The following is a 17,614-nucleotide window of genomic DNA, read 5'->3' as shown; positions in this document are numbered from 1 at the left end:
CTGCCCCACACTTGACCCTTTCCTCCAGGGTAGTGTGGGAAGACGGAAGTCCCAGACTACTAGCGTCAGATCCACCAGAGTTTGTGTGCAAGCATGGGTTAGGCATTTCCTAACAGAATGGGCAACTCTGAAGAGGCAAGTAATCACAGGTCTAAAGCAGTGGAATAAATTTGATGTCAGTGTAAGTGAAGTAAGAGTCAGTGGCTGGGTGGTTTGGCAGCAGGCCAGGCAACTAATCCTCTGTGCATGTAGCAGAATAGTTCAGAGTTGACAAATCATTAATCAGGGACTCCCAGAAGCCTCAAAGAAGTTGTAGCATTGTCCATGTGTCCATGCCCATATGGCACCCCAATGTGATCTCTTATATGAAAAAACAAGAGAGAAGATTTACAGTGAACCTGTAGTTTGGCATAAGGAACCAAAAGACTTTCTTACTAGTCTTTCTTACTAGACTTTCTTACATTGTTACCAACAATGAAAAGCATTTAACCTGTTGTTGGGCGATTGCAAGTTCAAATCCCACCAAAGTCACAGTCGACCGTGGCTGGGAACCAAGTGAACAAAATTGGCCATGCTGTCTGGGTGAGAGGATTGGCATACTCTCTCTCTCCCCTGTCAGTTACAGCGACACTAGCCAATCACCAGTGTCTGGGAGCTCATGGATGTGGAAGAGGGCGGAAAGCATGTTCCTCCTAGTGTGTTATGCTGCGCTGTGATGAAGCATGAGCAACAATTCGAAATGAATTGGCAGGTGACCAAATTGGGGAGTCAAATTGGGAGAAAAAGTCAATCATTTCCACAAAAAAAACCTTTTTTTGAATTTAAAAGCATTGTAATGAAATGTAGTGGTGTCTGGTACGCCTTCTGAAAAAAAAATTACTGAAGTTTACAGTAAAACAGTACATGCTATCGCACATTCCTGAGCGCATGCACACTTGTACAGCTCGTCATCCCTCTTAGCCTAGGCATCTATGTTCACAAAGTCTGTCCTTATAAGGCCATATATAGCGTTCATTGTAGAATAAGTAGATGATTGATCATTGAGGGTGGGAGAGGGATAGATAGAGCACTCATTCTTTGTCTGTTGTTTACTGCTGTTAGACAGGCCACAGCTGGATGCTGCAGACTCTGCCAACATGACTGCAGCATGTGATGTGAGAGAGAGAGAGAAAGAGAGAGAGAGAGTCAAACAGAGTCAAAATAAAAAGGGAACTCTTAGAAAAATGCAGATGTCTCAACCAAATATTTTGAAATGGTGATAATGGAATATTCCAGTGTTTTTAACCTTAGCTCTATTTTCTGCACATTCTTTAAGTTACTATGTGGTATGTATGATTACCACAGACAATAATTTCAACATGTTTCCCTGTATTTAGAAAAGAACACAAAAACTTGTTGACTCAAAACTCTTGTAATGGAAGTCTAAGGGGAGTTGTTGAACTCGTTTGTTGAATAAAAGTTTATGCAAAATACTCTTTTTTTCTTAATCCTTCAGTGACTTATGTTTGTAAATTAGTTTCAAAATTTGTATGATTGTCATTTTCTGAAATAGGGGTCTTTTTAAAGAAAGAAAAGAAAGTATGTTTTTGTGTTTTCAATATAGTTATGTCCAAGTAACCAAAGACTTCATGTGTGTTTTAATGCCTTCACTGGTAGAGTGAAAAGGTTGTCTGATGATCCTTAGTACTAGGAAAATGCATCAGAATTATTGTTTGTATTATTTGCACATGTGCCAAAGTTAGAGTGAAACCACTGAAGCATTCCTGTGAGATTAGTGAAGTCAGTTTATCTCACAGCTCTGAGAATATGGGAAAGTCATGACATTTCATTCATTCGTCTTCAGTGAACACTTTATCCTGGTCAGGGTTGCCGTGGATTCAGAGCCTATCCCAGGAACATTGGGCTTTATGCGGGAATACACCCTGAGTTGAATGCCAGTCTATCACAGGGCACCATGCACACACACACACACACACACACAATCACACACTCTTTCACACCTAGGGGCAATTTAAGATAACCAATCCAACTACCAGCATGTTATTGGGAGGTGGGCGGAAACCAAAGAACCCGGAGGACCCTGGAGCTATGGCAAAGCTAAATTATGCACCACCATGCCAACATACATATGACTACAGTCTTAGTAAAAATCAAGTTTGACCATTGTTTCATTATTAAATCTCAACCTAATGCTAATAATAGATGCATGGTCTTTTGCTGGTTACTATTTTATGCCATTGGGCTGAAATCTGGTGAATAGGTGGAGGAATGTTAATGAAATGCATGGTAATGAATGTTAATGTTAATGAAATCCCCATAGATTTGATTAGCTGTATCCAGTGCCTTATATTCTTAATCAAGTCTTAATCATAACTAATGAAATTCCTTTGCTTCATAAAGACCTATGCCAACTGGATCGAAAGCTTAAGTGACTGCCCTGGGTTCCAAACCACAGCTAAGCCTTAGGCGGAGTATGTAATTAAATGTTGGTTGTTGATTAGAGTCTTGCTGAGGTATCTAGCATTTAATTATGGCTCCTGTCACCAGGTGTATCCGGCAATGTTTCTATGCTTCATATACAGGAGAGAACCGCCTACTATTAAAGGTCCCCATGTGTCCTATGATTGTCTACAGTGTATTTTAATGCTATTTTGATTGAATGGGACCAATGTTTTAGGAGGGTTTTGACATTTAAGGTCTTGGAATCATAACCTTTGTACTGAATAACACATTGTTTTGGAATAAGGGTAAAAATAACTGGTTAACTCATTCACTTCAGACTGTAGACATGAGAAAGTATATGAAGCAATGCTCAAGGCAGGCGATCTTAACATTGAGTGATAACCTACAGAAACGTAAGCGGTCACCTACTAAAGATTTTTCAGCTTTGAACTCCAGTGCCTCGTGCTGTTTTCATGGTACCACCTACATGATTTTGGATTACAAAGACAAAGGATTTGACATCATTGACATAATGATTTATTTATTTCATACGTATTTATTTCTGTAAAGCTGCTTTGTGAGAATGTCCACTGTTAAAAGCACTATACAAATAAAATTGAATTGAATTGAAATTGAAATGATTGTTTAATAAAAAAAATTTTCTTATCACAGTGGGCAAAGCAGTCTATTTTATCATAAGAAATGTACCATCAGTTATGAAAACATCCACTGGGTTTTTATAACAAGGTGAAAAGACAAGGTTATGCAACCATGAGATTTTATGTCAATGTTAGCTGAACCACTATTATCAGCACTAATATTGGCACTATTTGTGCTTATATTAGCCGAATGATTTTTACAGCGGCTGAGAGGAATACTTCAACCTTTGCTTTACTGGCAAAGTAAGTGCAATTAGCTTTGTAAGCACCCTGGAGGGAATAAATCAAAGTTTCACAGGTTAAATGCAATTTATTAATTAAAAACAAAATCCTAATACAATGTACAGTATTGTGTACAATATAAAAAAAAAACGTATTATTTTGTTTTGTAGCTGTGTGGACCTCTTACAAACGGCATGTTTGCAAAAAGGGCCGGTTTCCTCGTTCTGACTTTTTCAGTGTACTCTCAGACCGTTACAAATGGATTCCAATAGAATTTCATATTATTGACATTGAATGATCGAAAAAACATGTTTTATAATTCAGGAATGCGTACATTTCAGCGTTTCATTAAACACATCAGTTGAGTAGAATGTGCATTCCTGAAAAGTCATCCAAATGTCATAAATAAAATGCACTTTTTCACAGCAGGAAAAAAGAAATCCAGGTTCCAGACGTTTAAGAACTTTTTTGCGAAGAAGAAGAGGAAGGAGACAGCGGGTCCGGTGGCGGAGAGCGAAGTCCAGTTGAAGTCCAGTCAGTCCATTGAAGATGTTAACACTCTTGAGCCAACTTCCATTCACACCGACAAAGACAGTGACTCCAGGTAGGAGCAGGATTAATAAAAGAAAGAAGTATTTAATAAATGGGTTTAAAAAATAGACAGATGGATGCGATCTACACGTTGGTGAAAATAGAAATGTATACTGTTTGCCCCCAATTTAATTACTCCCAATTTGCACCCTGTAGCTCAGCTTCCCTCATGAAAGCCATCAATCTGGGAGTGTAATGACTAACACATGCTTGTGTATTTGGTGGTTTATTCAATAAAATACTTAAATTCAGTGGGGACAAAATGGAAAGTTGGCCCAGCCACAAGTGTAATGCTACTGACATGCAAATTGTAGTCCAGTGTGGCATCTAGGTTTCCTATATCTATTGTTTACACAATAAAATAGTTAGCCTAAAGTTAGCTAGCTTGCTAGTGACCTTGGCTACTGGTTTAAATATCTAGCATAATGTTATCTAGTATGCTAACAAGCCTAGCTAAAAGTTCCAACTATGTAGTATTTCACCTAATGTGAGCTCATTTCACAGTAAACCTGGCTACTGGTTTTAATAATATTAAGCTAGCTTAATGTAAGCTAGCTTGTAAGCAACCTGGGCTACATAATACACAATTTAATTTAATTTAGCACACTTCTTGTAGTTTGGTTTTAACTCCCTGACATAATACATGGACTACATTAACTATTTTGTTAGCAAACTATATCCTAAAGTGAAATAGCTACTGGTGGTGAGGTAACATTAGCTAAAGCAAACTACTTACCTGACAACATTCTTTGTTTACACAGCTTCCTAGCTTAGCTAATCTTGAAAAATAAGAATGTGGCTATTTATTTTCTTTGATTAATGCTGTTTTCACCCAAACAGCTGTTTTACAAACAGATAGGCATCATTATAATCAGAAAATCAATTATCTTTAAATTTAGGTTGCTATATTTGGCAGAATTTTGGGGCACCATGCAGTCTGTTGTGTTTTAATTTGCACAATTGGATAAACACAGCTGGAGCTGAGGCCTCCTGCAGTGTGTTATCTTCATATATTACATAAGTAATGTGGTATTGACTTTGCTCTCTCTTAAGCTATTGCTTGCCTTAGCAACACAGAAAAAAGTTAGCACAAAAAAAGTTATTTAAACCCATTTATTCTGCTCCACACACCAAAACAGCAATTACATATCAATTAGATATCAGAGCATGGATTAGCTCAGAGCCTCATACTGTTGCTCCACACTGGAATTGGAATTAGCTGCACTGCTGCTGCTGCTGTTGAGACGCCTCCAGTCTTATTTCTGTACCGTGTTCAGACACGTTGCAGGAAATTCGCCAAGATTTCCCCTGGCATGATCAGCTGTATAATAAACACACTGTTTTCCTGCATGTGAGAGGCAAAGTGGAGGGTTTTGAAATCCAAAGAAGCCAGCAGAGGAATGGAGAGAATGTACATCACATCGCAGACTCTAAATTTGAGTTAGGCAAAGAGAAATGGATTATACAAACAAAATAAAGCATGCTTACGAAAGCACATTTAAAACTTTTTATCATATAAGATGAAATCCGTAGGAATACTTAAAGGAATACTCCAGCAATTTTCTACCAAATCTCTATCCATGATGTCTGTAGCATATGCGTGATTACCACAGGCCAAAAAAAAAATTCAACACTTTTCTATGCAGTAAGAAAAGAACATACAACCAGTTTACTTGAAATTCCCTTATTGAAGACTAAGGGCAGTTGTTGAGCTGTTGAATTATGATTGGTCTGAAGGTATTTTTAATAACAGTATGGCTCTGACCGTGGTGCCCGCTATAATTCAAATGATGGAGTTATATTAATGCACTCATCCTAATATGTTATCATTTTTCTAGTAACAACTCATTTACATTGATTTGTATGGCTGATCTGGAGCTAGTAATAAATAGTTAAAAATAATATCAGATATAATAGTATCTGAAGCTAAAAATAACTAGTAAAAAGATGTTATTTAATAAAGAAAAATGTATAATAATTGGGCAAAGCTTTCTAAGGAGCTGATATTTAACATTTATGGAAGGAGTTTCCAGTGTCAACTCTTTGTAACATTCAGTAGGTTTTCCACACTGGGCCAAAAAAAGGCACACTGTAGTTCATTAAATTAAAAAATGAATTAAAAAAATAGTTATTGTTGGCAACTCGCTGTGGTATAACAGGAATAAAAGCCTTCAGGACATGTTGTTATTGCAAAATAATCATCTTCTGGGTGATAACAGTAATGCCAGGCTGCATCACACCACCCCATTGTGGATTATTTTTCTAGAACAGCATGTCCCACGTGTTTCAATTCTTAGGCATAAACGTTTTTATTGCGTACACATATTTTGCAGAACGCTTTCGTGCATCCTTCAGTGAACATTATTTGTGGATTAGGCTCGATATCTACTATAGAAATTAGGTTTCAGGGGAAAGAATTTGTGGATTGTGTTACCAAAGTAGTTGTGTGGGTCTGATTCGACAAAACACCCGGGAACACATAAATTGTACGGAACAAATCTTTAGTGTTGGAAAGTTGGATAAACCTCCATTGCGTTGTATAGTAGCGTACTATAAACATTTACTTACAGAGTTCAACAACTAGCCCTAGGCTTCCGTTGTAAAAGAGTTTGAATTAGCAGGTTTTTTTTGTTGTTTTTTTAGAACTGGGAATATGTTGAAATTCTGCGCATGTGCTACAGAAGACATGGATAGAATTTAGGTTGGAAAAAAACTGCAGAATACTGCTTTACACTGCTTTATTAGGTAGAAGTTTATGTACAAATGTTCAGACAGAGGTTTGTAAAAATACAATAAAGCCACTGCATTTCTCTGAGTATATCCTACATCCATCTCCTTTTTCATAGTTCCAATATCAACGTGGGAAGCAAGGCCTTGTCACAGGACAGTGTCTTCACCTCTGATCCACCCTCTCCTGAGACAAATGAAGCTCTTCAGTCCTCACACGACAGCATTCATGGCAAAGTGAAATCCCTACAGGTATTACAGAAACTTTATATTTAGTGTTTTCGGTATTACATGTTGGTGTATTTACTTATTTATCAGAGATTTCTATTTGAAAGCTTATACATAGCAGGAATAGAGGGCTCAGCTGTGTATCTCTTCCATCATCTTGTTCACTTTAATTAATATTCAAGTTGGCACCTCCCAGGGTCTTGGTGTAAAATTAGCAAGTTTGAACATAAACCCCTAGACACAGGAGGTGACATGTTCAGTTCATTCATTCAGTGCTTTTCAAGGCACAGTCAGTCTGCCTAAAGATGCCTGAAACCTTTCTAGTTAAGTGTGATTTCCTCACGCAGTGAAAGTCACACTTTGATCAAGTTGTTGCATAGTTACGTGCCGTAGCACAACGGAGAGAATCCTAATCAGTTCAGTTTGTAATCAGATACTGGCTATCAAAATGTCCGCAATGCTCCTGCGCCACAATCAGAATGAAGTCTTCAAATACAGTTTTCTTCCTTTTCACTTTTGGGGTTGCCAAACATAGCAGAAAATGTCAAAATGTCACCATGTAAAGGGTTTTCCCAGGCCGCCACACATACACTTCATTATCTCGATAGGTAATGCGGACGATGGTTTTTTGGTTTTGGGTTTTTTTGTCCTGAAAGTCATGAGGCAATAATTTTCTGCTTGTGTAAACTAAAGCCTCAGTCTCCGCCGTGTCTGCTGACATTGGGATAAACGTAACTGTACTATTCTTATCGTGGTTAAGTTCTGCCTGAAATTTGTGCCACAGTGACACACACTATCATCATTGAGCCATAAATGTTGAGAGTGCAGTGATGATGTTCAGCTAAGAATATTTATCCTACTTGAGCTTCATTTTAAAGGGGCCAGGTTAAACTTGGGTAACCCTTTCTATAAAGTCCATATCTATAATGAGATACAGTACTGTGCAAAAGTCTTAAACACCCTATTTTTTAGTACAAACTTTTGTTATAGATTTTTTATGACTTCTAAATTATCGAGTCAGCATGAAAACATATTAGATTTCCAAACATTAGTTTTCAGCACAAAATGAAATGTTACAGAACAATGTTTGTAAAATCAGTAAAGAATGGAGCATATTATCTAAGAGATCACTTTTAAATCAAAAACATAATGAAGGCTGCTGGGATTTGCTGCATAAATAAGAAGCAAGTGTGACAGTCAAAGTCTCCAGAAGAACTGTGGCTGCTTCAGCAAGAACAGTATACTAAATGTATAATCATTAATAAATAGTATTTGTAAGCTCTAAGTAAAGTGAGATACATTGTTAAAAATGATTCTTATAAACCTTTTAAATATATAAAATTATATATTTATTATAAATATGGTTATTATACATTTTCAAGATTATAAATACTTAAAGTATTATATTCACAATTTGTAATGCATAAAGTGTAAAGGATTTTGATAAACAATTATAACGATGCATTTATACCACATTAAGAAGTGCATAGATATTATATACATAACTTTTAAGAAAGTGTTACCAAAAATTGAGACATAATTTTTAGGGATCTGATTTTGTTTTGTTTTTTTCTTGTTTTTTTGGGGGGTTTTTTTGTTTGTATGTTTTTGTTTTTTTTACTTTACTTAATGTTACCGTTCGCTCTGCAGATGCAGCTGAAGCAGGCGATCCGACTTGGCTCTCCTCCAGCGGCGATATCCGTGAAGAAGAGTGAGGATGGAGGGATGGTTTCAGAGGATGACGGTCTGCCCTGCAGTCCCCCAGAGTACTCCACAATCCACACCGTTCTCACAACTTCCTCTCAGAGGGTATGACTCTCTGCTTCCTGCTTCCTGCTTGACTTCCGAAATCCTGGAATTTACAGCAAGTGCTGGAAATGATTTAGAAAACATAGGATCTTTAAAATAGATATACACGGTGTCCAAAAATAGATATACAGGGTGTCCAGTCAGGAAACAATGGGAATGTGTTGAGCAAAATCCACAAAAACATGATACAGCGGCTGATAAAATGCACAGAGCGTAATGGTAAACATGTAGAGCCTATGTTATAAATAATAGATTTATGTTGTTTTACTCTCATTGGTTCCTGACTTCTGTATAAACTTGGCAAAAGATGAACTGAGGATCCCCAGTTTAGCCGTAGTTTACATACGTCATCCTTCATCTTAACAGCAAGAGCCATTGGGAAAGTATCATACCAAAGCTGCATAAATATTATTTCTGTCCAATATCTCACAACAGTTCTGTGATTTATAAGATTAATGCTACTTTATTTTTAAAGTCATCTTTAAATTTATTTATAGAATTAGTACAACTAGGCACTCCCCTTAATCAGACATCAGTGAGCAGTCATGAGTCAGTTAGAGTGATAGCATCAGACATTACAGGGCCTGACTGTGGAGACTGGAAGCTCCCTGCTGACTTGTCTAAATGGATTAATCCTGCTACTCGTCCTCAGTCGGATTTAATTAACGCTCTCTGTACCTGTCTCATCTCTCCATTCCTAGTCTCCCTGCACAGGACTCTCTGTCTCCCTCCATCACAAAAACACAAAACAGGAGAGAACACTACTGCTGCGCTACATTTATACTAGTCTTAACCCTGTCTATTTTCAACACGATGAGTATTGTTCTCCTATTATTTTGAGTCACCTATAGGCGAATGAGCGCCCTTTTAGAGTCGAGGTTTCTTCCTTTTCCCACTGCAGAGAGTTTTTGTTTTTTTTCTCCTTCTCATGCATCTGCAATCAGGTAGAGAAACAGTTTAATGACACAAAGAAGGACAGCATTGTGTGCAATTTGCGATCATAAAAACTCCAAAATGAATAATGTTCACCTTGAGAATAGACTCGTTAGCAGTCAGTAACACTGAGAGGTGGTTGTTTTTTATTTCCAACAAGCAAGAAATACATAAAATGATGGACTAAAAAGATATTATCTGTATAAAAAAAAAAAAAAAGATTGAAAGGGTATAGCCATTTTCCGCACTACATAGAGCTATGGGATTTAAAAACTACCACCATGAGTACTTAGAGATGCTGTTAAAAGGTGCATGTAAACACACTGACTGAATTATTCAGAGTCAAATCAGATTATTTTGTACATGTTAAAACACTCGATTATTAAACTCACTATTCAAATAAAATTATAATTGGATGGCATTGGGTTGCTGGGATCATCAGCTCATAATTTATACTGTACTTAGGGGAGTGCTGTTATAGAAAAATAATCAACGACGGGGTGGTGTAACGTGGCCCGACGTGAAGTGAAGTTACTGTTACGACCCCAGATTTGGTTGTATTTCTACAACAGCACATCCTGAAGTGTTTTAATCCTCTTAGAGCACAGCAATGTGACATCAGTTACTTTTTTTAAATAAGAACATCATGAGTTTAATTTGATTATAGTTACATTTAATGCTGTACAACATCCATAAAACAAGTTAGTTCTTGTTATAACTTGTGTTGTGGTAGCTATAAACAGTCATTCCCTCACAAGCTTCTTTTATTTCTCTCTCAATAAGTTAATAAGACAGAAAAATGCAACTTGTTATGGTACCAAGAAACTGCAAAGCATTCTATCCTAAAAACTTAAAGTAACAGCTTCAACTCTGAGTGTCACAAAGCACTGACACTGGAGACTCCTTACAAAAATGCTAAATAAACATCTCATAGAAAATGTCACTCTATCAACAATTACATGTTTTTTTTGTATTTGTTTATGTGGATGTGCTGTTATAGAAATTAATCAACACCTTCTGACCAATCAGATTCAAGAATTCAACAGTGCTGTGGTATAATCTGAGGTAAAATATATCTGAAGTGTCAGTAGTCATTTACTGGTCATAATTTTTGCAGTTTGCAGTGTGGACACAGGCGACGATCTAATCCAGATGTCTTGTTCTTTCAGAGAAACCAAAAAATATGGGCAATTCTTAGTAATGACACAAATACTGCATGCTGAAAGCATATTCTGGACAACCCAAAAACAGTTCTGAAAACGATCTGGTTGAAGGATTGAAAAAAACAACCAATTAAATGGACAACCTTCATCATTCTGTATTTAGACTAAAAACTATAAATTAAGAATTAAGGTGACAGGAACAGCCATATTAATAGTTGAACTCTCGTCTTTCTCTTTCTAGTCGTCAGGTGTGGTCCAGAGGAGTGGCTCCCTTAGCCTGGAGGGATCGGACAGCGATGATGACCAGGTAACACACTCCTCACATTCTCTATACAAATGTAATGGAAAATGTATGTATTACAAATATGAATACCTGGATTGTCATTGTACACCAAAATTTTAGTCATGGAAAATTTTTGAAAGCGCATAAAAGCATTTTAAAAACGATTAAATCAGCCTACAATGAAGTGTCAAATCGAACACATTTTAGCAGCAGCTGGACGTGTGCAACTGTGTGGAAGGCAAAAAAAAATTCACAGTTGATAGTGTCACAGTGCAAAGTATAATTTAAAGAAATGAGATTGCCTTGATATTCTGTGTTGTCATGGATATTGGATTTCACAGACTAATAGAGCATATTGAGCCGCATTACAGACTGCCTAGTAGACATTGAGACATGAAATACAAGTTTTCAGCCCAGTGTATACTGAATTTCGATCTTGGCTGGGAATTTTCATTTTGGTGCAGCACTGGTATTTATTATTTACATTATCAAGACATTTCTATAAAGCCATACGTGGGCGTAATGTATTATCACATATACACACTCTAATAACGGAGTAGAAGAACATTCTCGGACTCTCAATGAGCCAACTAAAAACTATTTGGTCGGCTCGACTGCCTTGTGTACACAAATCATGCTCACACACACTGTACTGACTCTGAAAAGAAGAATCCAAGAGGTTGAAGACTGTTGTTATGTGGTTAATGGCTGGGGTTCAATATGGGAAATAACAAGGCAGTAAAAATGCAGTGGAGACGTACAGGAGAAAGTCAAGCATCATAAGTGGATCTGATAAAGAGGAGCGGTTTAAAGCAGCTGCAGAAGGTTTATGTTTCTGGGTTTTGTGTGTGTCTTGTGTTCCTTTGATATTTTAGAATCACATTAAATATTATTTTACAGCTGTACTACCAGTCGAGATCATTGTTTTATTAGATGTGTAGATTTTCAATATATAGGTCAATCAAAATTGGCAATATTGACAGGCTGCATTTTTTTTTTGCCTTATTAACTTTGAGAGAGAAAAAAGAGAAGCTTGTGAGAGAACGAGTGTTTATGGCTGATATAATGTGTTAAAAATAAAAGCGATAACAGAAACTAAACCTTAGACTTTTCACCACGTTAAAGGCTTAAAAGCATTAATAATTAAAAACTGTAACTGCTGGCAAATTGCTGTGGTATAAGAGGAATAAAAATTTCAGGACATGCTCTTATAGGGAAATAATCCATTTCAGGGTGGTAACACACTCGCAACCTATTGTATATATGGCGTAAAGCCTAACCTCAGCTATATCTGACTCAATAAGAAAGTGTCTCACACTCTTTTAATCACTTCCACATTTTCTAAAATCTAATTTAGTGACCTGATGTGTCCTCGGTGTCCACTACCACAGTTAACCAGGCTATGAATTCTTGATCTGACTGTAATGACGGGCCTTTGTGTGCCTCGGGTCATTTCCATAGGATTCATCATCTGTTGCTTCACTCCAGAGGTTCTCATCAAAGTTGTGGTGCGGTCTGAACTCGCATTCCGGTGGCTCGGCTTGGCAGTCTTTCTGTCTGCTAGAAATGGGTTATTACAGTATACTGAGGCTGGCAGGCTGAACCCGGCCACAGCACAAACACACATTTCTCTTATAGCCTGTATCCACATGGCACTCGTGATCTCTGTACACACAAAGAATAGAGAGCACACTGATGTTTTTTTCTTTCCCTTAGGATTTCCCAAGTTATAACTGCTTCTTAAAATGAATCTGAATAACAATGTTAAAGCCTTTAAAGATCTGCACAGTTGTTTGATCTCCATCTAAACACTTCATGGGAAATTTGCTGTTCAATTCTTACAATAAGGGTTCGTTTGGAAATGTTTAAGGATGAGATTGTCCAATCGGATGTTCAGTGTTTGCCTGTTTTTTCATGAATTTGAATATAATAAGTGGGACATAAGCAGCACAGTGCATTTACACTTATTCATTTGGCAGATGCTTTTATCCAGAGTGGCTTAAAATTGAGCTGAGTAGATGAGGGTTAAGGGCCTTGCTCAAGACCAACAGTGGCAGCTTGGTGATACGTGGAATCAGTCGCACAACCTTCCAAACAGTAGTCCAGAGCCCTAACTACTGAGCTATCACCTTCACAGTGGTCATTACTAGTATTAATGAGATCATAGATGTGCTCAGTGGCATTTTACCAGGTATCCCTGTCATATTTGTGCACATTGTAACTCGACAATTACTATGCGCAATTTGTCAGTTTTCCTCTGCCATGTCAATCAGTGGAAATAGGACCATAGGCATGGTCATGTTTGTGGCTCTGGTATGAGTATCCACTGCAAATGCATGTTTACAAAGGAGGCATGCCCAAGCCAGTTCATTCAGTCATTCCAAGGTGAATGATTTTGAGACACTCTGAAGTACGAAAAAATGGGTAAATGTATCGCACAGGTTTTAGTATCATACTAAACACACTATCCTCATGGCCTCATGCAGAGCACCACCTGCATCTTATTTCTCTTTTCTTTATTTCTTTCTAAATACGGAACACAATATGCATTCTTACTCTTCCTTGTGTTCCGTCATTTGTTTATGTACTTCCAAGAACACCTGCAACATCATGGCGGCAGGAAATCATGAAATTTTTAATAGCACCACCTGCAGTACTGGAGACGTGTGACGGCCAAGATGAAATCGCAGAGAGTATGCGAGCTTGTAAACTTGAAGATGTTGTCTCCACGTTAAATATGCTAAGGTGTTTAGTCATCCTTTATCCGTGTTAGCTTCTGACCACAATGGCACTGTTGGCTGGATATTTTTGTTTGTTTTGTTTGAAAACACGTATACCAGTGCAACACCTACTAATAAGCCACTACCATGTGCATGTCACGCCTGTGCTAGGGACTGTCCACCACCTAAATAATATTTATCAGCACTTCTTGGGTGGTCTTTTTCCATTTGTGAATAAAAAGGAGGGCTGACAGTAATTGTATAATCTGTATGGCGTGTACCCGATAAACTGGCCTTTAAGTGCAAATCACCTTTTAGATTTCTGAAAAAGACTTGTTATTATTGAGTGATCTGTAGGGAATACATAACACTTGTTCAGGATCTTTCACTTGCAAAAAATGGGAACAGTCACATGATCCTCAGTTAAAACGCTATCTGTGTATCTTGTGGTGTAAAAACACTTGCTTGGATGTAGCCTTGTTGAGGAACCCACCACTGCACAAGTAATATAGTAAAGAAGCTATTTGTTATGGGGTCAAGTGAAAAACCAAGTGTAAAAAAAAATATTATCAAGTTTCTAGCCATCGATGATGTCAGAACACAAAAATGCTGCCCCTCACCCTTGTCCCACTGTTGATCCAACTGGAAAGAGCTTTTTTGTTTTTTTCTTTTGTTTTCAAAAAAGGAAATAACTTTAGACACCAGTCAGAGTTGACTAAGCTGAGAGGAAAGAGACAAGTTGGGTTTGTGGTTTCAGACTATTTACAGTACATTTAGATCCTTCAAAGAATAAAGGAGAGCGGGACCGATAGATTATTCTTAAGTAAATGTGACCTGAAAGGAGAACAGGCCATAAAACATATTGCTAATCTGTTTCTCCAGTGGTTAAATACAGGAAGGAAATTCATGAATATATTCTTAACAGTAGGGTAAGTGAAAGGCCAAATATTGAAGGATAAAGTATATGCCTAGTAAAAAGCCCAGTGTGTCTAATATTCAAACATGATCTAAATGTTTCTGGGAACATGCTAGTTCAAACTTCCATCTCCCCTCTTCCACTCTGCTCTATTCACTCTATTCGCTTGTTGATTATTCTATTCATTATTTCAGTGGAAGCTCCGTATAAGGATCATAGGACAAACAAAAGTGTCTGTGCATCTGAAAAGAACTGAATAACATCTTTCATAAATAAAGTATCTCATTAAAAACATGTTCAGCTACATTGCTGGTTATGCATGGTAATAGACATAGATGCAGATTGTAACTGTTCCTTTCTGTTGTTTCTGTATGCAGATGTCTGGGGCTTCATCGAGACCAGGTACCCCACAGACATCCATTCCAGTGGATTTCAGTGAGCCAGCCAGCTCCCTCTCCTGCCTGGACTGTTCTGCTGCCCACCATCGCATTGCTGTCAAAACCAGAGCCTGTGCTAAAAGGAAGCCTGCCAGTGTGAGAAATCCCTAACACTCACTCACTTTTCTGGGAGTAAAAAGTCTTACTGAGGGCTTGTTTATATGGTTGTAGACCCTCCTCAGTTTGTAGAGTTGCTGGAAAGCATTTTTGGACTGTGTCCAAACCCACCACAGAGATTTGTATTTACATATTTGAAATTAGTTAAGTAGTTTGGATAATGCACAGAAGTAGATATTTAGACATCATGTAACAGCCTTTACTGGGACAATTTAAACAAGCTACCACTTTGATTGTATTTAGAGGGAGATGTTACAAACCAAGAAAAGAGACCTGAGAGAAAGAGTACTACTTAGAGACACAGAGGACAAACTGAAAGCTGCAAGAACAAGCACGGAAGAGGAGGAGAATAAAGGTATTTCACATTTATTTCTCTGCTTAAAAACAGACCTTAACTCTGATAACAGGATATTAATTTATATCCAAAAATATTTGTACACATTAAGACACTAACAGGAAAGTTTAATTCTTCATCAGATAATGTTTCAAAAGATGAAGAGGAGATCAATGAAGTCCAGGAAGACTCTCCAATAAGCCCCTCAGTATTAGCACAAAATGAGGAGGAGCTGCCAGCATCTTCTCAAAGTCAAAGATCATCTACAACAACTTCCGCCTCTGCTGAGGCTTCTGAGGATGACGAATGTGTCCCTGACAAGGATCACGTCGCCAGCTCTGGGAGACTAGAATCCTCCTGGGACAACCCAGTAACACTGGAGCTCCAGACTGATGACTTCCTGCTGGATGGAGGATGTGAGGTTGTCTCTGAAGAGCAGGGTTCTCTGCTGGAGGAAGTGCTGAGTTCCCTGAAGGGCCCCCTTGTGTCAGGCCTGGTGCTGGAGTCTGAGGCTACAGTTGAACAGATGGAGGTTGGAATTTAATAACCTCTTTGTGTAGTTTAAAAATAGGCCTTGGTAATCCCCAAGCAAAAAATCAGACAGTGTTCTCTAATCTAACCGTATTGAAATCTTGTCATGTTCTACCTCAGGTTGAAGACACAACTGGTGAAGATGTGCTAGATAACCTGGATGTGGACAGTGCAACAGAACACCCTGACTCCACAGATCCATACTCAGTCCTGGATGACCAATTACTTGTTGAAAACACTCTTTCTGAATCAGTCACACTTTTACAAGAGGTAGAGAATGTTTTACAGGAAGAAGAGGGGCCAGAGGGGCAAGAGTTTGCTAAGGAAGTCCCGTTTGAAGAAGATCTGCAATTGCGTGAGGGCAATATTGAGAAAGAGGAGTGTGAGGTTGAGGTAAACCAGGACTATAGGAAGGACTTGAAGGAGGAAGCAGCTGAAGACGGTGAGAAAATGGACTGTGCTGGGGAGGAAGCAGTCATGGAACAAGTGGATGAGGACACAAAAATGGAGGAAAATATGGATGAGGAGGAGAAGCAAGAGAGTGAGGAAGATGCTGAAAAGGAAGCTGATCAAGAGGAAGAGATGCTGGTTGAAGACAACAAAGAGGACAAAGATGGTGAAGAACTAAATGAAGAAGAAGAAGAAGAAGAAGAAAATGAGACCAAAGATCAGGAATGTCCATTGGAAGATGAGGAACAAGAGATCAAATTGGACACAAGCATTAAAATTGAAAGCTTCCATGAGACCGACCAATCAGTCGAAGGTAATGCCTCAGTGTCAACAGAGATTGTGAACCAGACTGAAGATCTTTTAGCACAGGAGTGTACTGAGCAACCTTCTTTTGTAGTGATGACCTCTCTTGAGCTCAGTTTTCCCAAGAAAACCACAAACCAGCCTAAGGAGACAGAGGATGTTCCTGAAATTCTACAGGAGGATGCCAATGAGCAGCATGACATTCTGGAAGAATGTGAAGATCAGTCCATCGAAAGTCTGGAGATTGATGAACATTCAGGGGAGGTCCATCAAGCGGAGGTGCTGTCTGAGAGTCACCAGTCAAGCACATCTGAAAGTGAGGCTGCTAAAGAGCCAATTCAGGAGGTCTCACTCTCTGCAACAGATGATGAACCTGTATTCAACAAGTTCCCATGCAGAGATCTGTCTTCGGATTTCATGAGAGCTGAGCCATCTGCCAGCCAAGTGGAGACTCAGAGTCTGCCATCATCCCCTCTCCAGAGAGAGATGTGCCAAGCTGATGAGGACACAACCCCAGAGAACCCCTTTGGAGTACGGCTGCGAAAGACGCCAGTTCTGCACCGCTATGCTTCTGAAGGAGAAAGTCCAACTCCCAGCACAGAGCCCATGGAGACACAGAAGTCGCCGTTCATAGAGCAACTTTCCAGGAAACCTGCTTTGCCCAAGAAGCCTGATCAGGTGGCTGATGTTGTTGTGAAGCCCAAAAGAACCTCAGGTACCAACTGTTTATTCAATATTATCTGCACTCC

General features: G+C 38.5%; 1 protein-coding gene across 14 annotated transcripts in view; it reads left to right on the top strand.

The window, feature by feature from the left end:
* zgc:66433 (uncharacterized protein LOC321250 homolog) overlaps positions 1-17,614 on the top strand; it is a 32,536-nt gene that overhangs the window by 10,764 nt on the left and 4,158 nt on the right. For 8 of the 14 annotated variants that reach the window (XM_026940440.3, XM_053235295.1, XM_026940441.3 and 5 more), the window contains 8 exons: positions 3,750-3,927; positions 6,761-6,893; positions 8,520-8,678; positions 11,016-11,081; positions 15,071-15,226; positions 15,491-15,602; positions 15,725-16,113; positions 16,233-17,580. In XM_026940440.3, the coding sequence (XP_026796241.2) occupies positions 3,750-3,927; positions 6,761-6,893; positions 8,520-8,678; positions 11,016-11,081; positions 15,071-15,226; positions 15,491-15,602; positions 15,725-16,113; positions 16,233-17,580 (2,541 nt within the window). The remainder of the gene's footprint in view (positions 1-3,749; positions 3,928-6,760; positions 6,894-8,519; positions 8,679-11,015; positions 11,082-15,070; positions 15,227-15,490; positions 15,603-15,724; positions 16,114-16,232; positions 17,581-17,614) is intronic. The other 6 variants (XM_034305848.2, XM_053235297.1, XM_034305846.2 and 3 more) reach the window with 1 other exon arrangement.

Source organism: Pangasianodon hypophthalmus, chromosome 7 (assembly GCF_027358585.1).
Source record: "Pangasianodon hypophthalmus isolate fPanHyp1 chromosome 7, fPanHyp1.pri, whole genome shotgun sequence".
NCBI lineage: Eukaryota > Metazoa > Chordata > Actinopteri > Siluriformes > Pangasiidae > Pangasianodon > Pangasianodon hypophthalmus.
The sequence above is the reverse complement of the archived record's forward strand: the minus strand, read 5'-3'. Positions and strand labels throughout refer to the sequence as shown.